The sequence below is a fragment of the Hesperophylax consimilis genome, chromosome 20 (assembly GCF_061612785.1).
Source record: "Hesperophylax consimilis isolate HC1 chromosome 20, BYU_Hcon_1.0, whole genome shotgun sequence".
NCBI lineage: Eukaryota > Metazoa > Arthropoda > Insecta > Trichoptera > Limnephilidae > Hesperophylax > Hesperophylax consimilis.
In genome coordinates, this window is record NC_142855.1 from 12,641,682 (window position 1) to 12,654,411 (window position 12,730).

General features: G+C 31.5%; 1 protein-coding gene across 1 annotated transcript in view; it reads left to right on the plus strand.

The window, feature by feature from the left end:
* Nucleotides 1-3,690: 3,690 nt before the first annotated feature.
* LOC149414110 (serine protease Hayan-like) overlaps nt 3,691-12,730 on the plus strand; it is a 40,243-nt gene continuing 31,203 nt past the window's right edge. Inside the window, exons 1-2 of the mRNA XM_089643706.1 lie at nt 3,691-3,830; nt 10,753-10,856. Coding sequence (XP_089499832.1) covers nt 3,761-3,830; nt 10,753-10,856 — 174 coding nt within the window. The 5' untranslated portion in view covers nt 3,691-3,760. The remainder of the gene's footprint in view (nt 3,831-10,752; nt 10,857-12,730) is intronic.

The following is a 12,730-nucleotide window of genomic DNA, read 5'->3' on the forward strand; positions in this document are numbered from 1 at the left end:
GTCAATGCCGCCCCCACCCCCCATCCGTACTTTACTTACAATCAGGGCCGCCGCTAGCTGCTCGAACGCCCGTGTACATATCCGTCAATGCCGCCCCCACCCTCCATCTGTACTTTACTTACAATCAGGGCCGCCGCTAGCCGCTCGAACGCCCGTGTACATATCCGTCAATGCCGCCCCCACCCCCCATCCGTACTTTACTTACAATCAGGGCCGCCGCTAGCCGCTCGAACGCCCGTGTACATATCCGTCAATGCCGCCCCCACCCCCCATCCGTACTTTACTTACAATCAGGGCCGCCGCTAGCCGCTCGAACGCCCGTGTACATATCCGTCAATGCCGCCCCCACCCCCCATCCGTACTTTACTTACAATCAGGGCCGCCGCTAGCCACTCGAACGCCCGTGTACATATCCGTCAATGCCGCCCCCACCCCCCATCCGTACTTGACTTACCAACTTTAAGAGTTTTCACCAAAAATAATTAATCTAATAATCACTGATTACATTTATGATTCAGAGGAATTAGTTGCAATAATTACTTGAATAAATCGCATATTATAACCGTGAACCATCAACGTTAGTTACATTAGATGCCGTATAAACCGATTCAGTAAAGCATTCGACAAAGTTAGTCATTATCACTCTTTGGAAAAAAAACTGGTTAGTTAGTCACAAGTTATATAGGGCGTACCACAAGGATCGTACCTTGGTTACTTACTTTTTATAATTTTTATTAACGACCTTACTTTTGTAGAATTTTTCTCTATATATTGCTGACATTCTCAAATTTTATATTGAAATTCAATCTATAGAAGTTTGTGAACTCTAACGATAAGACTTATCACCTTATCTGCCTGGTGTATTGATAACGAAATGGAATTGTATGTAGCTAAATGTAATGTTATAATTCTCTCTAAGAACACCAAAAAAACTCTCTTTTCATACGGGATACGTTGAAAAAAAATTGGAATAATATTCAACAATAAATATCGTTGTAAAAAAATCAAATAAATTATTCGGTTTGATTGTGAGATCAACTAAACCATTTAAGAATTCTAATAGCTCTATATATCTTTTCAATTTACGGAAATCGCAGTATATTGTTTGTAATAGTCTGGAATCCGCATTGTATTATGTTAATATATATCTAGAGTAATCTAGAGAATCTGTTCAAATAAATATTTCGCAGATTTAATCTTATATGTCAAGTGTCCACCACCTACTTGACAGTTACCAACATAGACTTACATAATGTTTCAAATAAGAGAGAGAGAGAGAGATAAAGAGACAAACGAAGGGATATAAATGTTCTCTGTTTTATAAAAGTGTGTATAATCATGAAGATAGTAATTTAATAAGTCAAATCAAGTAACATATAAGGCCCAAATCCACAAGAAACCCGAACAAGTTATATACCAGGCCCATATCCACGAGAAGCTTGAAGGGGTTATAAACCAGGTCCATATCTACGAGAAGCCCTAACAAGTTATATACCAGGCGCATATCCACGAGAAGCCTTAAGGGGTTATATATCAGGCCCATATCTACGAGAAGCCATTAGCCATTTTGTTAATAACACTGCATATTTTAATGCAATACCTAGATTGTCTAGGTAATACAAGTTCTTGCCAAATCAAACACATTTTAAAATAATGTATGGCTTTTTTCAAAAGATATCTCCATATTTCTGTGCCACTTGAATAGAGTTTATTTGAGATAGTTTTCTCAGGGAAAGCATGTCAGAAGTTAGGAGGGGTGTAGTGAGGTGGGGGGAGGGCTAATGAGGGTTGACCCAAAAATAAAATTTGGTACGTTGATATGGCTACATTTCGGTAAAAAAATTCAGGATCTACCGAAAAAAAAACTTCTTTGTTGCCAATTTCAACGATAACTATGGACAAATTGTTTGCTAAACAATGCATGCATTAAATCCAATGACAATTGTAATGCTGGAATGATAAATGATAACGATTTAGAACATTCCGAGTTCTCTGTATTTGCCGCCCCCTGAAAGTGCCGCCCGTGTGCAGTGCATGCCCTGTTCGCAAGCTTACGGCGGACCTGTGGGCAACCAGAAAAACTTTAAATCGTAATTTTTAAAAAGGTAGTTTAGGTACATCATTAATTAATGAATATTGAATCAAATTTTACTTTCATATGGTTGTACTGACTTTAATACATTATTTTAGCGTTTTGTTTTAAGTTTTTTTTGCAGAAAATCAACACAATTTCTCTAATTTAGACAAAATAAAATACAAAACCTATTATAAGGTTATAAATACATATTGATTGAACTGGTAGAAGAAACAGTAATAAATGACACAATCAAATATGTAGTTACTCGATTCAGGTCATGTCAAAAGTGGAGATAACAGAAGACGCAGTATATTGGATGAGACAATGTATAAACTAAATTATAAAATCGTATTAACACTTTCAGTGTGTATTATTTGGGTTAGTTTGTGTGCCTTTGGATACCGACTGATAATTTACCTAACTAAAATCTATTATTTTCCATTAGTGCTAATGGCTATAAAACACCAGATCCATAAAGTGTAAAGTAAGCAGAACCTTTGTTTTCTAACATGAATGACAGCAATTCTTTAAAGTTTGACATCTTAAAAGATTTGCCATTCCGGCTTAAGATTAGATAATTAGATAAATATAGTATAATAAGTTTCTATTTATTTCTTGTGGCAGTACATTTAAGTTGGTATATTAAGTTAGTTGCATGACTATTTTTCAATAATAATTAACTATCTATTATTTTACAGTAAAGCGTAACACAGTCGGGTGGTTGAAACAAATTCCCACCTAACAGAAGCCCGCCTCTAGAATATAAATATTATCTATTTGGTTGTGTATGGACGCCACTTTCAAATGTATACCTGTAATAGGTGCTTTATTGCATATGTCCCTATTTTCCTTTACATTCTGTTTTAGCCATAATGCTCTTTTTTACAAGTCTTATTTATATACATTTCTTCCCATTGGTTCCGATAAAGTCTTTACAAATGTCGTAAAACCTGACTCACAACTCTTCAAGTCATTATTTATTAATCAAATATTATTGAACACCATTGACATTTTCCATGTGTTTTTAAACTTTCCACTGCGTATAAATGAATTGATTATTTATACCTATGCAATAGATTATGTCCTCAAACTGGAATTGAGTAATTAAAACTGTAAAGGTTTTCCAAATGGCATTCTTTTGCTTTGGTGAACTATTTCATTTGCTATAATAAGCTTTATTCGGCTTCATTAAGTTTAACATTTGTAACGTTGTTGCCTTCCGTCCGTATTCGAATACTAATATTATTAATTCCGTTATGCTGTTATAAAATATATGTGGAATCAATTTATTATATTGTCTCTTCGTGTTTTAAAAATTCTGTTTTGAATTCATTACTTTTCCTTTCGTTTATATTTTCCAACAAGAACGATCATCGTTGACAGATCTCGCATATACCACAAACATTTTTTTATCCTTAAAAAGTCCCTCTAGACAGCATACTCAAAGAAGACAGGGAAATTAATTCCTTAAATAATTTCAAATTGCTTTCTGTTTGCGAAAAAATAACTGGCGTTACGATAAGAATAATTCGTTGTCTCTATCATACTCTGAGTGTACAGATAAAAAACTTTATAAATATGACTGCTTGGCTGTTTCCATTCATTGTAGATGTAACATCGTAGAGTGCGGTACATTATAGAGTACGGTTTTAAAAATAACTTCACTTCAAAGTATTTTTCAAAATGAGTTTCTTATCAGAAATCGCGTTCACTGTGTTAGTAATTACATCTTTAGTTTCGGGACAGCGGCAAGGTAAGAATTATAATAATATTTTCATACTTTATAAACATACCCACTTTAAATTTTCAATTTGAATTCTGAATAATTGTTTTTTTCTAGTTTTTCTTTTATATATTCAAACTGATTGATAATGACTTTGAAAGGCGAAACATCTGTCACGCTGATTAATAATTACACAGAACATTTATAAATAAGCATTTTTCTAAATGGATTAAATAATACTATTGTTTATTGAGTAGATTAAAGAAAAACTTCAAATTAAAATAGAGTTCTGAATATTAAACTTGATAACAATAAATAGAATATAATGTGTTTTCTATTTATGGGTACCTAGTACCAACATTCAAATGCAGTTTAATAAATTAGACTGATTAATTGTATTTCAAGTCAATAGTTTTTAAAAAGACGTTTATTAATACATTTTTTACAAAAAAATCAATTCGACACATTTGTTGAAGTGTATGTTTAGTGTTGTAAGTATTTACTTACAACACTAAACAATAGATTTACCGACATTTATTGAATTTTAATTTTTCTTACTGAAATCTGTCATTTCGACAAATTTAATGCTGTTTGTTAAATAAAAAGTCTTTAGTATATTTTTTAATCAATACGTTTTAAATTAAAAAAAGTTTTTTCGTGTATGTTTTTAACTCAATTTACTTTTTTACTTCACACATATTGTTACGTAAATCCAATCTGGTAGGATTTATAATATTATGTAAGAAGTATTGGATGATAGGTGACTGAAACTTTGTTATTTTGTGGAGTTGTCTGCAATGGTCACTTCCTAATTCAACAGTCAATTGAAAAATGTAAATCAATTTTTGTGTTCATTTTCCTACAATCACGCACACAGGATTTTATCTTGTTGCGGCCAAGTTTACAGAAATATGCGATGCATAATTATTGTTTAAAATTTTTAAATTCTCTGTAGGTGTGAGTGAAAACCAATTTCAAATTAAATTGGTTACTTAATTAGTGACCTAAATATTTCGTTATTTTTTGAATACCGCACAATAGTCCCAACTGATAACATATTATTGTAATCATCGTTTTTCAGTTTTCTCGAAAAATGTCGACATTTTGATTTTAGTTTATTAGGGAAAAAACGAACACATATTTTATCAAAATAAAGACATAATACATGGTTGCATGAACCAATGAAATTTCCGAATAAAATACAAAAAAACATAAATAGTTATACAGTAGAACCTCGTTTATTCGAAATCCACGCGACATCAAAAATAAAATTTCTAATTAACGAATTCCCACGAAATTCGAAATTTTATGAAAAAAAAAATACGCCGAAAATCGATTTTCTCGGCCGCCTCTTCAAATCCGGGTGGTATTTTAGGAGTAAATTCGTATTTATACCAATTATTTCTTTATTTTCGCGGCCGGCCCTTTAAATTCAGATATTCGAAATAAATTCGCAAAAATACGATATATTTCCGTATAAACCAAGAATGCGCGGCCGATTTCCGTCGCAGCCGACCCTTAAAATCCAGATATTTAATGTAAATTCGTAAAAATATGATATATTTCCGCGTAAATCTAATTTTATCGGCAGTTTTTCGTCGCGGCCGGCCTTTTAAGTTCAGATATTTGAAGTAAATTCGTAAAAATATGTCATATTATTTCGGCGTGAATCGAATTTTTTCGGCAGATTTCCGTCGTGCCGTATTTTTTAACTCGGATATTCGAAGTAAAGTTAGTAAAAATACGATACGTTTCCGCGTAAATTGAAATTTCGCGTCCGATTTCCGTCGCGGCGGGCCCTTTAAAATTCAGATATTCGAAATAAATTCGTAAAAATACGATACATTTCATAAAACGTATTTTCTCGGGCGTTCAAACTCGGCATTCCAGTGTAAATCGATTCAGATTTACAAAATAATAATACTAATTAGGCCGATGTAAAAATACATTGTTCGGCGTTTTACCGCCACGGCTGACTTATAGATTCAGATTTACGAAATATTATGATTTATTTTCGCTAAAATAATTTTTTTTCGAATTACACCAACAAATTTTCGTGCGCGGACAAAAATAAATTTCGAATTACGAATTATCGAATTTCGAAATAAAAAACCATTTTGTACGAAAAACAATTTCTGCGGAAATTTTTTTGGCGAAAATTTCGAATTACGCGTTTTTTAGACCGGTCGGTGGCCGAGTTGACATCGCGCTTGGGTCCCACCCAGGCGTAGTGTGTTCAATTCCTCGACTGGCTAAGTCCTCCATCACAACACAAGCAACATTTTCAGCTTACTGTGGTGGTAGTAGGAGATTTTCAAATATTGTCAGGTTATTCGTAACCCGGGAATGTTTGTCTTTCTTTTAAAAAAAAAAAAAAAATTATTAGAATTATCGAGGTTTGAATTCACGGGGTTCTACTGTACCACTTTGCGCAAAGTTTTTCATAAATAATTTGATTTTGAATAACCATCTCAATTTTTTCATCTAAAACGACCGGTGAAAAATATTAGCACCAATGAATTATTTTAATCCTATCAAGAAGCTGTCCGTTTCCTATTGTTTTTCCTTCGTGAGGTGCAATCTAATGACTTGTGATACACTTAAATATTTAACACACTTCTGTGATCCTCGCGAGGCGTAGTCCGTTTCTGTACTGTTCCTGCCGCGAGGTGCAGTCCTTAATATTGGAAGGTTTGTCACGATTTACTCATTAACTCTTATAATGTAGAGTGCTTGAGGCAGTATGTACCAGTACAGTCACCAGTTGAAGTAATTACATACCATTACACAATGCTTCTCTTTGTCTTCTTGGAAACTCTTCTATATATGTATATTTTTGTGGTGCGCCACTGGTCTCTATACAAAATCCATGCATTGATATCTGCTAAATCCTAAATGTTACAAACTGTTGCCAGCGAGATTCTGCTTTCCCGATATATGTTTTCTCCCTCTGACCAACCAAATAAGATTACCTCTAATATGAATAACCAGGTCTCCTTTTTCTGTCACAAATTGACATATTAAATGACCGTCATCTTTTCTTAATATTAATACATACAAATGTATTACCAAGAGAACCTCATATCCGTGTGAAAATAATTTTTTAACAAAACACTAATTATTCAATAAATAAATTAGTACAGCGCCCTTGAGGTAATTTTTCACGAAAATGACGTTATGTAAATTAGCCAAATATTATAATATAAAATGATAAATTATTTTGGGTCATTCTACCGAATGTATTAGCGCGTTTTTTCATGTTAAATATTTTTTGTATTATTAGTTTAAGTGACTTACTAAATAACTAACCAAGTTTAAGTTTTCATTTGAAAATCTTCAATTTTTTCCCAAATAATACATTTGTTGTGGTCCGTTGGACTCATTTTTGTAATCAGTGATTTTTGAACCACAAAGTATTGATTATTTCGGAAATTTGAACTCAGTTAGTTATTTAGTAATGCCACAACTTAAAGCTACTTGTGCTAATAATACAGTTAATATTTAACATGAAAATCACATTTTGACCTGCTCGGGGGAATGATTCTTTATGAAAAAATTTCGACTAATTTTCAAAATCAAAATTTTTCGATTACCAATTTTTCCAAAATAATTTTTTTCACAAAAAATAAAAAATTTCTATGCTTCACATAATATCAAATAAATAAATATTTTGATAAAGATTTCCCCACCAATTTTCGATTTTACAATTTTCCGGGATTTTTTTTTCCGAAAAATAACAATTTCCCAACATGGAAAATTTTTACACATAATATCAAAAGATAAATATATTTATGAGAATTTACCAAAATCAAATTTTCAGAATTTCTTAGAAGAATAATTGATCTTTTAATTATTTTTTTTTCAAACTTCATACATAAACTATAATAATTATTTTTAAAAAAAAATTCCCCACCTTTTTTCTGACAAATTCTTCCCGAGGAAATTTTTTCAGCAAAATAAAGGATCCAGAATCAAAAATTTCCCAACAGAAAAAAAAGTATTCCAAGATGAAAAATTTCCAAACTTCGAATAACAAAATCAAAAAGAAAACTAAACATAACGTTTTCCAAAATTAAAAATAATAATTGTTCTGAAAAAACTAACTTATGAACCCAACATATGACTATTTTCCTGTCATGTTTATTTTCCCGGTGACTTTGCTGCAAGTCATCAAATTTAAATGTTTATTTTCAAGTTCTGTTATAATATCATTATTGTTACACAAAACCAGAATAATAACAGAACATTCAAAGAACTTGAAAAACGACTTTGAAATTTGAATCGTTCAAATTCCATGAAACAATCCGTCCTAAGATTTATACCAAAAACTTCAATGCCCTGACTTGAGTTGACAAGTCTAGCAAATTATGGTTATGGATTTTATTTCAAAATAAACAATTTCGGCGTAATTCTTCGATTTCTCAAGTCTTTTGGTAGTAAATTTCTTAGTTAATTGAAACTCCAAAACTTATATGTTAGTATTTATCCGTCCAGTGGATTTAAAATGAACCAAATAACACGTACATATATTACGTAGGCATTCACAAATGGTTTTTATTTGGTACCTATGTGATAAGTCACTTTTTGATGTTAGAAATAAAAATTTATAAAATATTTATGCTTCCAAGAAAATCGGAAAATTTTTCGGTAATTTAAAAAAAATGTTTTTATCTTTTTTCAATTTCAATTTTCCATGTTGTGAAATTTGTTATTCTTACGGAAAAAATCTTGGAAAAATCAAAAATTCCCAATCAAAAATTTTGTGGGGAAATCTTTATAAAAATGTTTATTTTTTGATATTATGTGAAGTTTGGAAATTTTACGTGTTGAAATTTTTAATTTTTTGTGCAAAAAATTCTTTCGGGAAAATTGGTATATCGAAAAATTTTAATTTGGAAAATTGGTGGAAATTTTTCATAAAAGAATTATTCCCAGAGCAGGTCGAAAAGTGATTTACATGTTAAATATTTACTGTATTATCAGCAAAAGTATCTTTAAGTTGTAGCATTAGTCTGTTTAACTTACACATCGATGAAACTACAAACGATGCAAAGATAATGCTCGCTTTTATTTTGAGAATGGGGGCAAAGTTTAAAAATGTATTAATTTTAAAACATCTATATTGCTCATTAGTACCAAGTAAATTAGAATATAATTCAACAGTATGGTCACCGTTTTACAAAGTCCATTCTCAAGCCTTGGAAAAGGTACACAAGAAATTCCTTCAGTACGTCAATTTTAAAATGAATATTTCCATCGAATTTATAAATTATAATAACTTACGTACCGAAACCAAACTTCTCAAACTATCAGATAGAAGATTTTTAACTGATATATTATTTTTATTCAAAATTATCAAATCTCTAATTGACTGCCCTGAATTATTGGAATTAATTTATATGAATGTACCTGCCAGACAAATTCAAATCAAAGACACTCAAAGACTCGTAAAGAAAGCTCAAATAAAAAAAGATATTCCACAATAACATGTAGTGACTCCACATGCTATCTAGATTTACCGGTTGTTCTACGAGTTTCCGGACACCGTGTACATTCATGAATATCATTATACCTGACACACTAAATAATGTTATTAGAGTAAAAAAAACATTTGTTTTATTCTGTATTTTTTAATCTTAATAGTTGAACCCGTGAAATTGACGGTTTCCAAAAATCTTGCATTAAGGTGAAATGCAACGTACGTTATAATATACGTATCCATAGATGTGCGTTCATTTAATTATTGTATTTAAATTCACTCAAAACCCAATTCTTTCAAGAAATTCATTCAAATACAATATTGTATCGATAATTCCATCCAATATTGTATTTGTATGCCTCTCTTGAAAGAATTGAGAAAACAATTTATTCATATTGCGTATGTACGGGCGCAAACAAATAATTTGTTTTAATATTTAAAAGCATAACTTTCCAAAAGTGTATTTAATTATTTTATGAAAATACGCTTTATGTTAGTTTGTAAATTACATATTATTATTAACATATTTTCAAAATTGGAACTGATTTGTTAAGAATTCAGACTATCCTATGATTGTTCACGGGTCTGCGCTAGTTCTGTACTATTTAGATTAATGCCTAACTAATTCATATAATGCCTATAAGACAAGTTTGGTTTGACACTATATTTCCTACAAAGATAGACAGATAGTTTATAATATGTTATTTTACCGTGGACGGAATCTATATGTAATATATCTATTAATATATTAATATGTCTATATTATAAAGATGTCTCCTGTGACAGGTTTCTCTATCTGCACAGACAGGCTGAGCCACAGCAACGCGTGGCGGGGTACAGCTAGTAATCATTTTTTAAAAATATAAATGAGCATTATTTGCGCTCGAACCCTTCATTTACTATTCTTAGGAACTTGAGGAAAAGACAAATGGGATCCACCTCTGGTCTGGAGCCCCAAAATGCTAAAATAAACCTTGTCTTTGCGCAAAAAGTGCGGTTTCGTTTGACAGATTCTCCTATCTTAATAAACGGATTGCGATTTTTAGACCACAGGCGTTAAGTGAGAATTCTATCCTTGTTCTACCGGTATTTCAATGGAAGATGCTCCGAATAACTAGCGCACCAACCGCGCTTCCAACATTTGTCATATGAAAACAGGTAGTTTTTACGACTCGTTGCTGAGTTTAACCGCTCAGCTGTGAATGATTTCCTACAACAAAGTTTTCTTCAAGACCCAGGTTCATTTATTCAAAGATGACATATTCCCCCAGGGAAATTATTTTGTGAAATTGTCCTGTGTGGAGTTAATGTAAAAGAAAGAATTATTCGCAATGAGATGGCCAAATAAAAAACCACCTGTAATCGTGAACTAATTATTAATGAGGGGTAATGTCCTCAACTACGAATCCAGAGGTCGCGGGTTCTTCTCTTTTCTGTCACTTGTTCTCACTTGGTTCTGATATAATGTTGCAGGAGACCTGTGTGTCGTGGCTGAAACCGTTCAGCCTGGCGTCTGCACACATTTCTTCAAGTGCCCCGTGGTCTTGGAAGCGGCCATTCAAGGAAAAGCAGCACAGGTGAGGTCACATGGATAGTCTTGAATAGTCCCTCTATGCTTGTCAACTTAATCCGTAAATAAAATTATCCATCAAAGTTATTATTATAGGTTTGGTATTCTTATGTAGTTATTTTACAATCAAAAACACAACAGTACAAGATCAAAATTAATGCTATGCATAAAACCTTGTCTTATAAACATTAGTAAAGGTACGGGTTCAATTCCCGTTGGCGGCATTTATTTTTACTCGGGAGATATTTTCAATTTGTATTGATATTTCAGGCGACTAATGATTGCTCAAAATTATTTGTTATCCTTTATGCTATGCATAAAATCTCGTCTTATAAAAATTAGTTTATCATTAAAAAAATAATAATTAAATAAATTTTCTAAAAACCACAACACAGAACAATGAATATAGTAGCAAAACTATTGACAGTTATTAAAGATAAATATTTTTTTAAACTTACATTAGCAATAATCTCACAAGGAGTGATGAATACAAATTAAAGAAAAACCTCACAAAACTCTGGAATAAAATTCCTTAAATTGGACTAACCAATAATGATAAATGTATAAAAGCAATCAATTATTGTAATTATTTGAGTAAAATCTTTATTAAAAATAAGACAAGAGAGAAAAAACTGTAAAACTCTGGCTTTTATCAAGTTAACCGTTCTAATTGTTCGTCACATTACATCGGGCAAACTGGTAGAGCGTCCAAAAGCTGCTTACGAGAATACGTCACCAATTATTGTGTGATGATAAAGGTGAACTGTCCAATGTTGCGTCACACCTACTAGACAACAAACACTCGTTTGACAAAGACAGAGGTGAAAGTTCTCCATACCTGTAATAAAGGACAAATCATTACAAATATCCCGCCTAACTTTAAAGTGGACCCTAACTTTGTAATGAACAAACAATTAGAAGCTTATACCAAGTCTCAGCTCCTAACTCCAATGTAATACTATCACCTATATGCCAACTGGGACTTTAGACCCCTTACTAATAAATCTGTTTTAAATTTTACATAACCGATAAACACCAATTTATGTATGGTAAACGGTTGTTTATTAGTTGCGTAAAATTATAAACACTTTTATCAGTAAGGAGCCATTGCAATATAATTCTTATTTGAAATTCCAAAAAAAAATGTTCATAAAATAATGATTTATAATTAAGTAGGTACTTATCTAAGTAACTACTTACAAATGTTATGATTAGGAAATTTTGGTTTTGATTTATTAAAACTCCTAAGGCCTCTGGCATATTTGTCAGAAGGTCAGAGTAATTGCAATAAAATCCAAATAGTTTTTCCAAACTGTTTTTGAAAAGTGATGAAATACACTATCTATTTTTTTATGAGAAAAAAATGATGTTATTACTAGAGATGGCAAAATTTAGCATTAATTTTCAGATTTTTTAGCATTAACAATTGGAAATTTAGCGTTTTATAGCATTTTGAGGCATAATTTAGCGTTTTGTAGCAAAATAGAAAAAAATGTATTTCCTGAATGTTTTTTGCGCATATTTTATCAGTATTTTTGGTAAAATATATGTTTAACCTTCATTTGCAAGTATTTCCACGTGAAAAATGATAAATAATTAATTTTAATATTAAATGAATAAGGAAGGAAACTCTAAGTACGGGTCCAACACAAACACAACAAATGCAGATTGCGATTAACATCAATAGGCGTCATTTATTTCGCACAATTTGTGTAATGTCAAAAAGCTATTTTAGCCTACAGTACAAAAATATTAAATATTTACACATAAAATAGTAACAAAATTACAAAAAATCGTAATGTAAATTTTGATTTTTTGAAATTCTCACATATTATTTTAATATCCGGTATTTTCGGAAAATTCGCGCCTATTTCGCTAAAT